Source organism: Atta colombica, unplaced genomic scaffold (assembly GCF_001594045.1).
Source record: "Atta colombica isolate Treedump-2 unplaced genomic scaffold, Acol1.0 scaffold198, whole genome shotgun sequence".
Taxonomy (NCBI): Eukaryota; Metazoa; Arthropoda; class Insecta; order Hymenoptera; family Formicidae; genus Atta; species Atta colombica.
In genome coordinates this window covers 3,901,328-3,920,649 of record NW_017259291.1, presented here as the reverse complement: position 1 = coordinate 3,920,649, position 19,322 = coordinate 3,901,328, and the positions used below count along the sequence as shown (strand labels likewise).

General features: G+C 35.6%; 1 protein-coding gene across 1 annotated transcript in view; it reads left to right on the top strand.

Annotated features, from left to right (window-relative positions):
* The window catches only part of LOC108686868, a 292,272-nt gene that overhangs the window by 120,501 nt on the left and 152,449 nt on the right, over positions 1–19,322 (top strand). Inside the window, exon 4 of the mRNA XM_018192364.1 lies at positions 5,174–5,432. Within this exon, the coding sequence (XP_018047853.1) occupies positions 5,174–5,432 (259 nt within the window). The remainder of the gene's footprint in view (positions 1–5,173; positions 5,433–19,322) is intronic.

The window sequence follows — 19,322 nt, the reverse complement described above, 5'->3', positions numbered from 1 at the left end:
CACACACACACACACACACACACACACACACACACACACACACACACACACACACACACGCAAAGTCGCAAACGTGCTTGCAATATTTCCTAAAGCTATCTATCTATTTTATTTCTTTTTGAAGAAAATTCAATGTTTTTTGTGAAAAGACTATGCGTTTTCCAAGCTAAAAAAACGAAATCTAAATAATTGTCGCACATTTGTCCTGTGAATAATCACTTGATACTTGGGCACTGTTTATTGGGAATTTTGGAACGAAAGATGCTGATTAATGTTCCGAAATCGGAATAGCACTTCAGCGTGAAATCGCGGCCGTATCCGCTTTTCATTCGGTTTTTTGCAGGCCATATATCGGCTTGTATCGTTCTCTTTTATTTGGGAACGGCGCGCGAAGTGAATTCAATTTGTCAATTTGCATACGTGCCGGAATAAAATCTATCAGGCTTCCGAGAGTTGTAGTTTCCGTTTGTTATTACTTCTTCCTAAATCCTAAAGAGGTCGGCTCTTCATCACCAGGAGCAATTCGAAGCGTCGACATTTCGTGAAAAATTATATCCGTTAAAATCCCTAAACGATAAAATCATTTTTAACTATAAAATAATATATTGCTATGGTATTTTCGTTTCTCCTTTTTTTTTTTTACGTTTTTATCATGAAGACAGAATCGATTCGTTTCTATATTTTACAACAATTCTTGTTATTTCAATTTTATAAGAAATATAATTTCTATGAATTTTCCTTGATCTCTAATAAAGTATTTTGATTTTAAATAATTTGATTCGTTGATTTTATCAGTAGCTTTTACACACAATGAAAACATATTTTGACGTTCTCAAGTTCTTTTAAATTATTATCAATGTGAAACTTCGGACATATGGAAAAAACGATTTTGTTGAAGTCTCTAAAGTTTAATTAGATACAGATCTGAAAATAATTTTGTTGGAATATTAAAATTATTATGTAGAAATGTAGAACGTTCAAACATAATGAATAACGTTATAAAAAGTTAATATTCTAGCAATTAGTTTGAGCATAATTATTTTTATGTTTCAAACAAAATTATTTTTAGATCGGTATCTAACTATTATGCGTTTTAAAAATTGCAGCAAAATTGTTCTTTCCATATAGAGATTTTTAAGAAGAAAGGAATGTAGGAATGGAAGAAATGGAAAGGAGATAGAATGTGTAGATAATAGTATAAGTTTTGGGATATGATTTACGAATCAGTGGGGAACAATAAAAAGATTTTAGATTTTAAAGAGATTTTAAAAAGACATTTTTGAAGTCCATAACAAGAAGAGTATAATTTAAAAAAACTCGAAGCATCGCATGTATCTATTAGTCCTTTTTCCAAAGTGTCCCGCTAGTGTCGTAGATATTTATTCGAATATCCCGGGAGACTTTCGCCCTTGACCGAGTACGTGTAATAGCGTGTATCGAGAATGACGTTCGATCCCGAGCGATATGTGCTCTGCTCGATTCTCAGAGATATCCTTGCCGTATCTATTACCGTAATCTTCCGCCTTGCCAAGCGAGAACGCCGGATTCCGACTTTGAAGCTCGCTTTTGCTGCCATAGCGAAAGTCGAATCAGAAAGTCCTCTCGTTCTTCCGGTGGACTTGAAATCGATTTAACTTTCTGGCATTTCTCGGTATCCTCCTCGTTTACTCGATGTACTTGCTATATAAAAGTGATTTCAAAAAATATTCCCTCGCCGGTAATGGAGAGGAAAACATCGTATAATATATACATATATAATGAACGTAATGTCTATATCGTGTCGTTTTTGTATTATGAAAAACGTTTCCTGAACGCATATAAATCACGGTTTTCGGGACGGATTCAATTAATTGCAACTTCATGGAAATGATCCCCGGGCGTCATAAATGGGCCGTCGCTTTGCCAATTGTACTGGATCCTCCGTTATACTATCATACTACAATGCCGGCCGTAAAAACGAGAAAGAACGAGGTGGAACAGAAAAGTTTTCGCGGTTGCTAAAATGGAAAAGCGTAGAGACGACGACGGGCATTGTTTCCGGTAACAGGTGCCATTTTCGCGAATGGCACAGTTACCGTGCATTCCCGCCGCGCTCTCTCTCGCGCATGAGACACGTCGACCACCACGTGTATACGGAGAAGCAAAAGCAGGAAGGGGGATTGCCGTGTTACGCTATACGTGTCCTATTCAGAGATGTTCATGTGCCCTGTTCAAAGACCCATTACGAAAATGACCATTAAAATAAATTACTCTCATCACGCGGCTATAGCGATGGCTTGTGCTGGCCGCCTATAACGCCGTGTCGCACCGGCTAGCTCGATGGTTGCGAATACGTGACGCGGAAATAGTCAGCGGTACGAATCAATTTACGTAAATAATAGAGAGAGTACGCGGCTCGCGCCTGGACCGCTAACAATGGGAAAATTCGCGCGACCGGATACACGGCACTGGCCATTAAATCGGATGCATTACGGGTATACATGCGAACTTGAAATTTCCCAGCTTAAGTGTACCGTGCTTTCGTAATATTTTTGAGGGTATTTATGGCATCGAAACATTTACAAATCGCATTTGAAATTTGTAAAAATACGATTAAAATTTTAGCATTAACTCTTTCCTCCTGATGTTTAATAACTTTATGAACTAACAATATTGAGTATTATTAGAACACTATTGTCTTTTTTCTATATGTTAACCATACGATTATGTTATATATATTTTTTAATGCATATTATATAAAATATTGATTAAGTAATAACATTTTAACATAAAGTGTTCATATTCTTTGGAAATTCTATTGCGAAAGATAAAAAGGTGACGGTAATAATTAATGTTTTTTTTCCTCAATAAGATTTTGTATTATTTTTAGTTAATCGAAAAATTAAATAGAAAAATTTAATAGAAGAATTTTTTAGTTAATATGTTCTTTGTAAATGTAGGTTTTTTTTTTAACAATTTTGTAGGATATAGTTGATATTTAGAATTCAAATCTATATTATTACTTATGGTTTCATCTTTTTCTTTGTAATAAAGGAGAGTTTGAAATATTACATCGATTAATTAAATTATAATAATCTTTCTAAAAAGTCATCTATCTAATAGAATACATCTCAGATAGAGATAGGTTTAACTAAAAATAGGATTACTAGACGTTTATGGTGAAGATATAACTATATTTACACATTTATAAATTTTTACAATGATTTCACAAACTTTTCTTTCGTAATATTATTACCTACAGTATTTTTTTTACTGATGTACAGGTACATTTTTTTTCAATTATCATAGCGCATAATTTTTAATCGGTAAACGGAGTACATTCTCTGTTTGTGCGGTTCACATCTGTATAGATTCGCGTCGGAATTAAAACCGGTGTTTGTACTATCCGGGCACATTGCCTTTATACAGATGGCATTTATACGTGCCCGAGTTCTACAAACATTTCCAGTAAACCTTGTTTGTACCAGTATTACACCGATATTTTTAATTCTCGCTGGCTTGTACGCGAATCGGCTGACTTTCCTGTTTACGGAAACTAACAACATCTGTTATTTCAAATTTATGCTTGGCACAAATATATCTGTATTTAGCTTTGACGTTGCATGTGCATTTCCAAAAAATATTTTTTTTATTATTGATAACGACATACAAATTTTTTCAGTTTGCTTACATCAGATTGTCAATACTATTTTTTTTCCATTTGTAAAATGGGATTGTTTTCTGTTTTATACAAAAAAAAAATACATTCTATTTGTTAAGCTGTGTTTTAATAAATATATCTTTTTGTTAATTTTCACGTGTCATATAATCGATAAACTTTACCGAAGACAACTCTCTTTCTCTTTCTTTCTCTTTCTCTCTTTCTCTAGCGAGTTTGGGAAAATAGCAGAATAATTCATTTATAGTGAACACTATAATCCCATTTCATTGGGTATAGTGACATTAACTTATCGATCGATCGTGATAACAAAACATCGGACAATTTCCATTGTATCTTGATATTGCATCACACTTTTTCTAAGTATCGACTGTCATTATCACCACGTTTCTTCGATATTCCTTATTACATCCGACAGCATATCAGAAACTGTGCGCGCGGAGAAACACGCGCGGCGATAATTGAATCTCTTCGTTCCATTAAAATATCTCGAGCAAAGTCGAGCTTTTACTAGAGGAGGTCTCTCTCTCTCTCTCTCTCTCTCTCTCTCTCTCTCTCTCTCTCTGTCTTTTTTTATCGTAATCTGAATGAGAAGAAAGATCTATTTCATTTTCCATTCATGTATTTGTCAGGAATTTTCTGTCTTTATTTTTCACCGCGCCGTAGAGTCTTTTTCACATGGAAGTCAAACGCGCGTTCGATGGCGGATAAAATGCCAGTACATCAAAATCCTTTTTCGGCGCGATTCAGCAAATATTGACGCTCACGAATTGAAATTTGCATCGACAGCGAAATTGGCAAAATATTTCTGTACGTAAAAGAGAACGTTAGGCTACGGCGGCAAAAACGAGATGAGAGACAAGAGATACGGTAAAAGAGAACGAAGGTCTTCCCGCGGGATATGGCTGGACGAAGGGAAAACTGTAGCCTTAAATTTAATATGACGCATCAATCGATTCAGACGCGCCTTCCGGCCACTCGTTCTACCAATCGAATTCCATATAAAAAATATTATGCAAATATTATGCGGCTTCTGGATACTATTCCACAAGACGTAACATATGTATCAAGTGTTTTTACGATCGTTTTATTTGACGAAACAGAACTATCGTTTCTTTTTATTGTTTCTCTCTCTATATACATTGCACGAAAGAAATCATTAAATTTTCATAAAACTCGAAATATCAAGATAAAATAATGTAAACACAAAGATTAATTTGCTTATTGCGAAGTTACTTTTAAAATGTTTATTAGGATTATTATATTGTTAGCTATATTTTATCAGTTTGCGAATTTATCAATTTCTGATAAAATCACAGAAAAGTAATAGGTAATAAGAACTACACATCGCTGATAAAGAATAAATAATTTTCAACTTATTTTGTTTTAAGATTGTTAAAAATTATTTATGAAATTATAATCTGAGACAAAGAATTTAACACTTATATAATTAAAATTATTACAATACTTTGATTAATCCGCTTTTTCTCACGATAATTCATATTTTATTTTCAGGGTCCGGTCGGAGAGGTGGGCGGCGTGAGGCTGCCACTGCAGTCACTACATGGATACGGATCTGTGTTCATGTACTCGGCGTCGACGAGTCCCGGGGGTGGAGGTGGCCAGAGTAGCGGAGGCGGGGGTGAAGTCACTCTCCGCCTCCGCGAACCCGAGGACATTCCTGAAGAGGTCCTCGCCCGCCTCGAGGACACCGCCACCCTCTCTATCTCTCTTCAAAGCGATGCAGTCCTGAGGCTAGGGGCGGCTGGCGCAGGTAACTTGCCTCTTATCCTCTTCTTCACGTTTGCTTACTGATCAAACACAAAACGTGCGTAGAAGTGCGCTTGTTATGATATCATAGGAGATGGTTAGACATGAAAGTTGCTACGAACAAGTAATTCTAAGAAAATAGCGTTCTATGAGCCGGGAGTCGACTAAATTATATTGATATATTAAAGTTGTATCATAATAGCTGGAAACAATGCAATACGAAAAGGCAGTGTTTTATAAACACAAAGCAAAGATTAACTCAATTAACTTTGTACTGTAGTACATTATTGAGATTATAATTCATAATAATATTAAATTTTATTGGGTATAAATTAATTTTTGAAGTATAATAGGAACCACTTGATTTTATTATTTCTTATTATTTCTAATTTTTTTTTTGCATAAAGATCTATTGTTATATTTTGTTTTTTCTCTTTATTGCGGTTACTAAAGAGTTAAAAAGACTATCTATGAGAATCGTGGCGGTATATAATAAATGATTGGCTTATGCGACGCATAAATTTCTATTGGTTACTTCAGAATTTATATAACGAAGTTCGCTTCCCTCATATTTTTGGGATTGCGTTTAATTCCCGCGTTTTCGAAGAGCACTTGCTCCTGGTCCGAGTAGATTAGCTCCAACCTCGTGTGTGCTCTAATGCAAAATTATTTCGATGGATTAGAGTAATCCTTGCTTTATGTGATCAGATCCGAGACTTTCCTCGACAAAGCAATCCACTTGCGTTACCGATAACCATTCTGGGAATTCAGAATTCACAAAATTGCAGTTAAAAGTTCATTTATTCAGATACAATAATGATGCTTAGATTTTCAATACTAAATTAAGTTTTTATCGATAAAGGATAATAGGATTAATTTATTTTTGAGTTGTAACAATTTTAAGTCAATAATTAATCGATTATTATCGCAATATACATTATGTACTCTAATATCGGATTTATTCAAGATTTAATGAACACATTAAATATAGAAGATTTAATGAACACATTAAATAAATGAAGGTGCAATGCACAGATGAGATAAAGAAGTGCATTAAATCTTTTGGACATCACGTTTATCTCTGTGTGTACAGCAGACTTTTCAATCTTATACCTTTTTACGAACAAAAGATCTGGCAATCGAGGATTCTACTATAGAAACGCACAGAATCAAACGATTATTGCTTCCTTCTAAACGGCGCAGGTGACTATTCGGATTGGATCGTTTCTCGAGCGCCGAAAGCAAGAGCCCGATCGTTTATATCGGTGCTTAAACTCGCAGTCTTTCCCCATTTTCAGTTTTCCGAAGCTCGAAACTTTTAGACTTTCCTTATAGTTGCCATTTTCTATTCAACCGGAGCATTCATGTTCCTTCCTTCCTATAGTAATTCCACTCCATCAGGTCTTTTTACGAATGGCTGCCGATATGGAGAACTTCAGCACGAAAATTCTGTGAGAAATACATAGATTTTCATGCTCGAAGATCGAGAGAGACATAGATATTGGAATCTCTTTCACCAATCAGAGATTATATTTCAAATTCGGTGCTATGGAGTGGCAAATATTTTGTACAAAATTTTTGCATATCTATCTTTCTATAGAATATCTTTGATCACTATCGTTCTTTCGGTTCGAATCTATTGACAAATCTTGAAATCAATCTGGAAAGTTTACCTTGGAATATTACTTACGACAGAAAATATAATGGAACATGATAGGAAAAGACGTTTTTCTGATACCATGATTTAAAATCTTCCGTAATTTGAGGATTTTCTAATCAGTTGTCTGAATATGAAGTTGGATGTAAAATGTCTATTTTTTATTTATTTGAAAAAAGAAATTTGTCGTATTAACATGAGAAGTAAATACAATGCGTAGAATTAACGATAAAATCTATTATCATAAAATATAATTATATTTATTTAATTACATTTATTGATTTGCATTGAGTTTATAATATTCAGTTATAATTTGACTTTGTCAGTCTTCGTCCTTTTTAAGTTTTGCGAAAACATGCTTTACGGTAAAGTAACCAAACGGTAAAACAAAATATAAGAATTTGAAACCAATATCGCGTGGCGTTTATTGATTTTCCGACTTTTAAAAAAGAAACAACTTTAACTTCATCGAAAGCGTTTGCCGTTGAAGCGAGACACATGCAAACTTTTGATACAAAATACGAGTATCGAAAGGGTCGAAAGTTTTTTTCTTCCCAGAACAGGGCACCAAGGGAGAGATTCGCGTTTGCGGAAAGGCGATTCAGAGACGATCGAGAACGTTAACTTCCGGACGATTTGTCAGAGCCGAACTACAGCGGCACGGTTTGGCCCGATTCTCGCTCACAGGTTCCCATAAATCCCGGATTTTCATAAGTTTTTCTCTCCTGTACCCCGATTTGCAGTCCCCTCGCTTCCCATCACTGCCTCCCCCTTCCCTTCTTTTCGTATCGTATTCCTCGAGCGCCTTCGCCGAAATCGATCTGAGATATATCTTTTGCTCGCCTTTCTCCTTTCGTTCCTACTAATGCCGCGGAATCGCGGCTCTTGGGGAAAGAAAGACGGTGTGGGGAGATTTATCGAAGTTGCGGCTTGTTACGGGGGCTTTAGACTTCCGGCTGCAAGAGGTGGAGGATGGTGCTCCACGCACAGCTCGAAGCTGTAGAGCCAAAGCAGCCGGAGAAGAAGAGAGGTGCTAGCGATTGATTAAGAGGGTCGTTTGTGCCAAGGAAATGCTACTTGAAACGGTACTGCTATCCGAGCCCATTCTCGGGCACGCCCGTTCTGCGCCCTTCTTCTTGCTGCACCTATCCTCGCTGTGGGACGACGTTACGGCGAATCACTCCTAGACATTAAAGACAATGGTAGGATTTCAAAGTCGGAGCAGCTTAACTCGTTGATCGTTACAGAAATCAGAAAACTGCAGGTGCAATTTAATTAGTAATAAGAGATTCGAGAAAGAAAAGTGGAGAGAGAAGAAAAGAAAAAACTCGAAAATTAGATTATTGTTATTCAAATCGTCTAATAGAATTGGAACTTTGACTTTTATATATTGTACAATACTCCCTTTATTAAAAACTTAATTTAGTTAAGTGTAAAAATAAAATTGTAGAATTTTGTGTTCTCACGACATCAAGTAAGTTTACTTTGAGTTAGTTATTTTTTGAACGTACGTATCGCGTTTTTGATTCTTGAATAACGTAAGATTTAACAAATAGCGACAATATTCTCGTGGATCAATGCGGGTCAAAGGGTCGAAACCATTCCAACCATTTACAGTATCGATTATTGGGAACCTTACCCAAAGTACCATTCGGTACTTAAGCGACAGTCTGACAGTGTAATAGGGTTTCCGTAGTAATACGACAGTATCAATAATCAGACACATTGAAATTAATCCGAGCTGTTCGGATACCGATAATACAAACTATTAATTGTTTTGGAAAATAGTGACAGAACGTATCTGGAATTCTAAGAAAATCGGTAATATTACAATAATCTGGATTTTTTTTGCTATTATAATATTTGCATAAATAGTTTTGTTATTAAAATTATTTACAATGGATTGCATGGAAAATTTTATTGGGTATAATTAAATCTTTTTTTAAAATAAATATATATTATTTATCAAAACATTCTGCCTGATAGCAAAGGTTAAAAATTATGTTTAAATGTATGGCATACAAAATTCAATTTTTAGAAAAACAGTAATGTTTTTTTGACGAAAACAAAAATATAGACCGCTATTTATATGTATTTAGCATGTTGCGCAAAAAAATATCGAATATAATATTGGGGAAACATAGTGAGATTTTATTTTCAAAGGAAACTTTCAAAGCATTTTTCGATTCTATCTTCTCGGTGCATTGTTCAAACCAAAAATTAAAAAACCTTGAAAAACTGCATTAATCGAATTTTCTTTTTCGTTTTTTGAGATATGTTTTAAATTGGCTAGAGATTTCATAAAAAGTGAGAATTTATTAGAATACATAGTTTTAGTGTTAGAATGTTCTTCTTTGATTCGGAGAGTATTTGCAATATAAGCGAGCTAAAAACGTTATAGTTCATAAACGAATATCTCGAAGATTCGCAAACGGTAGAACTACGGGATCAAGCGGTGGTTTTGTACACAAGGACGAAGATAAGAAGAAACACTGAAACACGTGTAATACCCTTGTGGTAGTACCGTAAACCGGAAAAAGAAATGAAACTAGGCGCAATAAAGGAACCGAGAATACTCAGCGAGTGGGGGCAATAAGTCTGAAATATGTCAGCATTTTATTTTTGCCGTACGAATATCCGCCGTGAAGAAAGGCAATAGGAGGCGGTAGAGAGGACTCGAAAGGAGAAGGGTGAAAGACAGAAACGGTGAGTCTTGCATTTGAAAAAAAAATGCCTGCAATGTACACCACTTATATGGGAGCGAGTGTATGCACGCGACAATTCCGCGGTAGCGTATGCCACATAAATAGAGACGAGAGGGAAAGAGAAAGACAGGGCGACACAAGGAAAAACGTAAGGCGCAAGAGAGAGGAAGAGTGAGAAAAATGGAGAAAAGTATGTGCGCACGGGGGGAGAAACTCGAAGGTAGAAAACTTTACAGCGAGAGAGAGAGAGAGAGAGAGAATGAGAGAATGAGAGAGGGAAGGGGGGAGAGTGAGAGCAATTCTCGTTATAACTTCAGTGCCCCGCGGAAACTTAAACTGCTGCGAGCCGAACATGCAGAACTTTCGGCCGTTTTCCTACTCGGGACAATTCGGATCGCCCATCCCTTCTACATTTCCTTTGCTTCCTCCCTCCCAGATTTGCCCCAGGTACGCGCACCGTCGACATCGTCGTCCTTTTCACAAGGGACTGCTCCTTTTAATATTGTTGGAGGGAGCGCCTCAGGTAAATCGCATTCCCGTGTCGCTGCGACTTTCGACGTAAAATGCGTGCGCTCTTATATAATTCGAACTTCACTCCATGAATTCGAGGATGAGCGTGAGTGAAGCATAAATTAGAAATTGCATCGCCGACGATAATTTACTATTTTTTTAAGCCGTCTTATTAAATTTTTCTAAAGTTCTTTCATAAAGGTAAAAAAAAACGAAATATATAAAATAATTCACAAGATTATCTAGACTAAAATTTTTCCACATAGAAAAAAAATTTCTTCTTGCTGAAATATTATTGGTGAGAAAGTCTTAAGCAGCAACACGTGTTCCCTTGTTTCATTAAATCCATGCAGATTTTATATTCGCGACAATGCTGATTCGGCTTTGAAGAAGCTGTTTCTTTATCGCTGCGCAGTTCAGTTCTTCTGCGTTCGCAAAACTCGCCGTCGCCGTCGTTGTTGCGACGCGACGTCTGAAAACTTAGCATTTGTCTCTCTTTGATCTTTCCTTTTCCCTCTTCTTTTCAGAGCGATGTTGCGCTACGCAACTACGAAACTCTCCTTTGCCCCAATCACGTTTTGTCCCAACAGCTTGCGATCTACAACGTTCACCGAAAATTCGTTTAGCAGCCACGTTGCTTGCTGGTGCGCAGTTCCATTCCTCATGAAATTGCGTCACGTGTCCCGTAAAGTGTTATTGGCCTAAAACGCCAATTTTCCCATTTACCGCGATTGACTGAGCAAATTGTGCACAAAACCCGTGGTCTGACACTCGTTCAATCTCGGTTCAAATCTCGAGTAATACTAGATTCGAAAATACTGCTATTGCTGGTATTTGTCACGTGTAATTGTAAACGCTATTTCGTGATACTTTATTGTGACAAAGAAACATACACTTTGAAGTCTTACGTATTTATTTTGGAATTGATAAGTGTACAATTATTTAAAATAAATTTTGACTAAATTATTTAACTCTTAATAAATTTATTCGTATATATATTTATTTGCACTTACGTTATTCTTATTAAAAACTAATATCGAATCTCTCAATTAGAAAACTAGCATAAATATTGCATATATTAAATTAGAATTTTAATACGAAAATGTAATTATTGTGATTTCGTCATTTTTCAGTTTTAATTTTGATCAAAATTTATTTATCAAAATGATTCTGTAATTTTTCGCGATTTTTTAATGTCGAAAGTATACACACGCAAGATTATTATTTAAAAAATGACTGTTGTATATCTTGCACATATTTCTTGCTTATATTTATCAAGTAAAACCATTATGTATTTCCGCACTGGTCTCAGTGCGTTCAATACACGTCATTGCGCTTGTAGGTTTGGCGTTTGCAAGGGAAATAAGTATGAATAACCCAGTCGCAATGATTTATGATGCGCGATGAATATTTATTGATAAATGATCGCGCACGTTTTGTGCCGGATCTATTTGATATTTCGTTGTGACGAGACGACCGGATCGCGGGATGACAGCTGGGGCCTTTTAGGGCGGAATGCAGTGCACAGTGAAATTGTTGTGATATCCGGCTACGTGGCGCGGTGATCCCCGTCGCGGACGAAACTACGTAAATTATGAATGCTGTTTGACTGCATGCCAGCTACACCCCATAACCGGCAACTGCCACGACCCTGGGCTTTGCACGTGTCTGATATACGTGTAAAGCCCATGCACAGAGCGGAAGCTGTGGAAGTGCACGTGCGCGGAACTGCAAACAGGCAGAATAAATTCTCGCAGCGTCATACACGCCGTTACGAATATGATCGTTTGAGAACGGCATGTTTCCTTCAAGGCGAACATGGTTGTATAAACTTGAATTTTTATGGGAGGGATAATCGTGGGTGATCTTGTCTGACTGTTACGCTACATTTTACATTACATTACATTTAGAATTAGACTTATGTAGAATTTTCTCAATTTTTCATTGTACGAAGAGATCATATACAATAAGTAAAAATGTCACGGATATTATCATCATAAACAGTGATTCTGCGAATGTATCAGTGCCATCTTGTTTCCTGTATGAGAATTTGCGCTACGGCTTCTCGATACGAATTCCGTATATTTTCTCTCAATATGAAGTCGAAATACGGGAAAGCACCGTAGTGGCCGAACAATAACAAGGGATGATACGATGAGTTAGGTAAACCAAATGTTTATCCGCGATACGGCTACATCCAGTGCTGAACGAACGGACGAACGAATCGATTTCGCCCACATAGCCGATGGCGAGCCGTGTCGAAAATAATAAAAGGACCAACGGTGCTTGCAATTTATACCCCCGGTAGGGTTGGCGTGCATGTCTCACGGTGGTGCATCCTGGTCGATCCCTCGGCCAGTGTGTTTCCGAACGAGATATAAAGGCGCCGCTCTGGCGAACAAGCTACCCATATATATTCAGGGCGCGCTTTTAGCACCGATCGTGCCCGCGGTCACTAACTAAAAAGGGATCAAAGGGCAGAGAGCGCGGCCGCCTCGACGTGTCGGACGTGTGTTTTTGCCGCCGCGATTACTTTTTTACAATGGCGTTTTTCACTCGCGACTCCAACCTGCCATACCTATGCCTGTTCGGTTTTCACGATTCGTTGATGCGATTCATGAAAAATCTCCACTAAAATCCGGTCTTCGAAAGAGTTGTGTTTCGCAAGATTTTTTATCAGATGCACGATAATATATATTTTGTAAAATAAAATGCAATTGACTGTTATAGAATATAAAACTTGGATTTCTTGTAAATGAAATAGAAAAAAAATGTGTTATATTCTATGTGATATCTTTAGCTTTATCTTAATATAATAGTTTTTTGAAAGTGAGATAATCCCCTGCCCCCTCCGTATCCATTGTGATTTAAGTTTTTTTGATTTTATTTTTTGCTGAATCCAAAATTTCTAGTCAACAGATTTGAAAGAGGAAACATTTCTGAATATTAATTTAAAAATATGAGATATTTTCAAAGAGAGATATTTTCCTGGCAAGATTTAAAGATAAAGAAAAGTAGCATTTAGGTCATACATATGTAGCCTAAGTATATGTTTTTGTCTTTTTTATAAAAAGACAGAAGTTCAAAATAAAAAAAAAAGAAAATGGAGTTTAGATGGATTAGATCCATGTTTTAGAACAAAAATTCAAAAATCAAATAATCGATGTGTATACTCAATACTCAATACACCTCGATTGGCCATATTGATTCCATTTTACAAAAAGTTTCCTTTCGTTTATTACAAACAAAACGACATCAAAAACTAGTGGTCAAATTCAAAAGAGGAAACATTAATTAAAAATATGAGACATTTTCAAATATTTTCCTGGCTGCAGTAAAGATTAAAGATTAAAAAAATAATGAAAATATAAATTAAATACATTGCTGTAAAGTATCAATTCAAAATTATAATAATAATATAAAATATGGAAGTTATAATAATCGTCACTAATTCTTCAAAACAACAACTATAAAATATTACATCACTATCACAATATTCGGCATTGAGCTTCACTGACAGCAACAGAATGCAAACTAAGCAATTAACTGATGCAAACATGGATAGCCTGTATAACATACTAGTGCTATTTGTTGAGTTCGTCGTGTAAATATCTATATAAACATCCGTGTAAACAACAAGTAAGTTATATTGGATACTACTGATACTAGGTCATTGAATACGGTTAACTTCTGTTAGTATTATACTTTTCCTTACGCGAGAAATTATACGTATTTATCAGTATTTCTTCACATGTCTCTTATCTTTGTGCGTTTATATATTTAATTTTTATTATATATTTAATATGTAAATTATAGCACACGTATATCGCATTAGATTCCGCTATAGAAACGGATCGTTAAAATTCGTGCGAAGTCAATGCAACGGCGGATTATCGCATGTATTCATTAAAAGAAAGCGCGATGTTGATAAGAAAAAAACAGGATGAAGTTCAGCTCAATATAAAGGACAACACGGATTGCATGATGGGAAATTAGTCTGCAACATTTCCCCCGGAATTATATCGTAAATAAAAGTTTATACGCGAGTGAATCTATATCCCCCTGCTCCTACATTCGCCCTTTTTTGTCTGGCTTTTTCGCCACCCTGGCGCGAAACGAATTCTTCCCTCTTTCGAGTTTCGGCCATGAAATTAATCCGAAAATAACGAGATGCGCAAAAAATATCTCTCCTCGTTATGTCGTCAACCGTAACATCCATCATTTATTCAGAGCATTATATTATAATGCACGCTATCGTAATTATGTCTGAATTCACTTACATGTATTATATGTATTTGTCATATACAAAGTTCTAATCGCGTTACTTTTACTCTAAGGTTTATTTCGCTTCAAACTTAACATTCCTTTTATTTCTTATTTTACTTTGGTGAAATTAAATAAAATCAATTTTTCCTTAATCATCAAATGTACTTAATGAATAAAAAAATTTGAAGATTATTTTTTTTATACAATGAAACATAAAGAAATAAATACAAATAAAATCCAATCATAAGTGTTCAATATACATTCTCTTATTAATTATTTATAATTAATTATAAGTAATCATATTTATAAGTAATTTATAAGTAATATATTCTAAATTGATACATTTCTTTGTCATCAGTTGTCTCGTAAATTATAAAGCCAATTAATCTATAATTTTCATTTTAATTCTTGTCTTCATTTTCCTTTGTTATCCATTGTTTGGGAATTCACCATTCCAAATTCTATATCGAAAAGTCGCAATTTTGCTAGTCGAAAACGGAAGACATCGGCGGCCGACTTATCTCGATATACGGGCACGTGTAATCTTCAAACAGATATAGTTTCTGATCTACAAGTCTTACATAACGGCTTAAATAATGGTTGGTAACGGACTGTCAGTATTAGTGGCAGCAACGTCGAGTCAATATTGATACATGTGCGCGATGAAACTGGAGACTCCTATCCGTTTGTGCACTCTAGATATTGAATTCAGTCGTCTCCCGATCTCGGGTCTTCTAGGTCCGCGGTCGTAGCGATCCGGAGCTTGATTATGATCAGCAATCCGAATTGGTGGTTTATCGTTCTCGGCACGCTCGTTACGTTCATATTCCGCAGGGAATGATGGCGATCTCGCGATTATCGAATCGATTTGCGTCGAGTCCCTCGGTAGCTGTCGTAGAAATTCTCCTGAGTACGGTGAGGAAGGTCGTCATAGTAATCATACGTTAATTACGTATAATCCATGATCTGCTTAAGCCTATGAGGATGATCGATAACGTGTGTGGAAGCGTGCAGTTATCCATACACGCAGTTCTAACTAGGTTTATTATACTTGCTGATATAGTTCTGTTTAAAGTCCTTTACGTTTCATAAACAATCTCGTTGTTTTTTTTTTTCATAGTTGTTAAAAGATCCGAACATTGATTTTCACGAAGCCACAAAGCAATTTTTTTTTTCACAGTCTGGTCATACCGAACACCAGCGAGAAATCCTTTAGGCCGCTCTTTTACTCACGCTCTTTTATCTCAAATTTTTCTCGCGGTCGTATACTTCGCTGTTGCGGCAGCGAAATTTGATTGCCGTCGTTATAGTTCACGTGCACTTTGGGCATACATGAATATTCCGTGCGCCGCTAACAACGGTATTCCACGCTTCGTTGCGGAACGCCACAAAAGAACGGAAACCACCCCCTACTATATCGATCATGACGAATAGTATTTGGCAGAAATCTCTACTTTGCTGCTGAATAAGTTCGGGTAATAGGAAGGGTAATAGCTATTTCGCTAGTACAACTTCATAGTTAACATTTATGCAAAATGAAGACGGATAAGTGCAGAGTTTGAATTAAATAAAACGAAATTTCTGCTACGCCAGAGTAAACAAATCATAAATTTTGAAAAAACATTTTAATAATTTTTATAATTATATTAATAACTTTTATAATTATATTAGAAGTTTCACTCTCGTTTAGAGAGTGAGTATATCTCTGAGTTTTATATTGTCTTGTAGTTTTATGTTTTTTAAATAATAAACATTTTAAGATAGGAGTCATAAATAATGCTGTTTTATAGCAATATAGATCTACGTTGCTGCAGAATATACAAGCAAATATCGTGCCGAGCCAATTTCCAAGATTCCATTGCATAGATTGTTAGAGACAAGTTTAGCTGCAGCAAGCGTCGAGCAACGGAGCGAGCAAGCTCATTGGACAATTACGGCAACCGGCATGAGAACTGAGAACAAGTTGGGAATCCCATTCCGTCTGATTTGAACTCCCGATAAAGAGCGTTGTCGCGGTTTAAATTTGTATTAACCCACGACCAGGAGATTCTCATGTATCCGTGGACAAAGCTATCTGCACAGTATTAAGCCATTAGACCGTAACGAGAGTTGATTAAGTGTACCGAGGTTGCGGATGACCGAGAGATCGGACAAAAAGAATATATCCGACGATGAAACGGTAGTCCGAACGCGATACAACGAGAAAAGAAAAGCGGAAGAGCGCAACGTCGGAGCTTTCCCAGGTCACGTTGGCCTAATGAAAATTCACGGATTCTCCATCGGCGCGATAAAGTCCACCACGTCATTACCATTGCTCTGTAGCTCGTTACAATGTTTATTTAGTCGCGATTCTTTTTCCCGAGATCGGAACGAACGGCGCGCTTACACCAAACGTTTAATCTCGGATTTATTTTAACGAGAGTTTACGACGACAGGGAAAGTTTACGTAGAGATCGTGTTATTACGCATCGATATTGGGTTATTACGTAACGATTTCCTGTGACAAGTGTGTATAATAAGTAAGTTATTTCATTGGTTAAGTTATCTTATCACGGAGGAGAAATTGCTGATTTAGTATTTGCATTTATTTGCAACTTATAAGTACTCCCTTTGACCTTTTCGGTGATATTAAGAGAATTTTGAACTGAAAATCGAACTCTCATAAAACTGTCTGTACTATCAATTAAATGGACTTATACATATAGAATTCATAATATGAGAAAAAAAATCGAAATATTTGTCAATAAATGTTACATGCGACATTTTCTTCGATATTATCTATTAATTATAAAGAAAAATGACTGTAATGATGAAATATACATTTCTGTGAAATATTTCTCTATTAATTCTTGATAAAAAACAAATGGGGTCTCACATAAAGGTCTAGAGAGCATTATTATTTGCAGTAATCTTTTTGTTTTTCCAAATGTTTTGTGGCGTTAAATTTTTGACAAAATTGACAAATTCGATGAACTCTTTGCCGAGTAATTTTATTATCGTTTTCTGATATTGAAATTTTGTATTTTATTTCAAAGTTTATCTGAAGAATAATAGGGGGTCCGAATTGTCCGATTATGTGTGTAACTAATGTTTTCTGCAGGTTAAGAGTTAATTATAAAAATTAAAATAGACGCTTATTTGCTAGAAATAAAATTTTATTTCGCTGTATTTAATTTAATTTATTTGTGAGAGATAATATTTATTTCAATGAAATGAATATTATATCTCACAAATAAATTTTTAAGCATCTTTTCTCAGTATACATGTATATGATTTGCGAAACATCAGCGCATCATCACATGTACTATTATATTACTACATCAATCGCACATATACATAAAATTTTTACAAGAAAAATTTTTACAAGAACTGTTTACTTATTTAAAATTTCTAGAAATTATTTCTAAAAATACAATATTGTTCTTTTTATCAACTCTATACGGGGAATTAAGCTTGTTTTATAAATTATAAAATTTTCATATAAAGCAAATGTTATTACAAATCGATAACAAAACTGCAATTTTTGCATTTTTTACATAATATTGTTTGACTCTATATAATTGCATTTAAATCTTAATTGTAAAAAAAGAATTTATAATTTTATCAACAAATAGATTTTTCCATGAGAAAAATGTCAGTCAAACAAATGATTAACTTACAGTAAATAAAAAAGATTGAGTTATTATTTTAAGCAAAGGAAAAATTATCGTAAGATTAATAACAATTACAATCACTCGTGAGTTGGTACGAATATTTGAGAGACAACGAAATTAATTCATTTGTTGTTGAACAAAAGATCGTGCGCGCTATTTCATGATAATAGCGAATCAAAGGACAGCATTGCACCGCATGCCGTTGAAATTGCGAAAGAATCGGGGGCGCGTTTGGGCATCCTTTGATATTTTCGAGAGGATTATCCCAAGTACGTGTCCACGGGCCTGCATTCCCATACAGGATTGCGATATTCGAGCGATACACATATATCCGAGCGATGGGGGCAGAACGGGGAAGTGAGAGGTAACGATAAATCCGGCTCGCCGAATAAATATTCCGAATCGAGACCCGGTCGAGCGCGTGGAATCCGCCCGCGCGCGCACGGAATTATTTTCACGCGCGCCAAACCGGACTTTAATTTGCGATAGTGACTGCCACAAGCTCAAAGGGATGCCTACTCTCTCTCTCTCTTTCTCTCTTCTACACGATCTGCTCGATTTAATTAATGCTCGTTGCATAGCCCGGTGCGGGACCTGCGCGACCTGCTCTGTACAACGAGAAACACGCTCATTCTCTCGTGCGAACGATGATTATGGAAAAGACCCTTGAGAACGTGCTTGTCATTGTGCAGATTTGTGTAGATATAATTGAAATTATATACGATCGAAAGTTATATCTTTATAACAAAATAATATCAATAGCAAATGCGACGTCCCATTTTATTTTTTTACATTTTATTTTTACTCTTAGACACGCATTCCTTTTTCATGATATCTTGGAAGTTCTGAATCGTCAGTTTCCAGAATAAATCACGAAAAAAACATTATAAGCTTTTAATGATTGAATCTAATAAAATATGAAAAAAAGTCCGATTGCTTATTATATAAAAAAAGTTTTCTTTTTATTTATTCTTTTGGCAAGTTGCACAATAAAAAAAATTTCCTTGCGCTGAAAATAATATATACGTACATATACACATTAATATTATTAATACACAGAGAACATTTTTAGATTATTGATCGTACAATTCTAATATAATGCA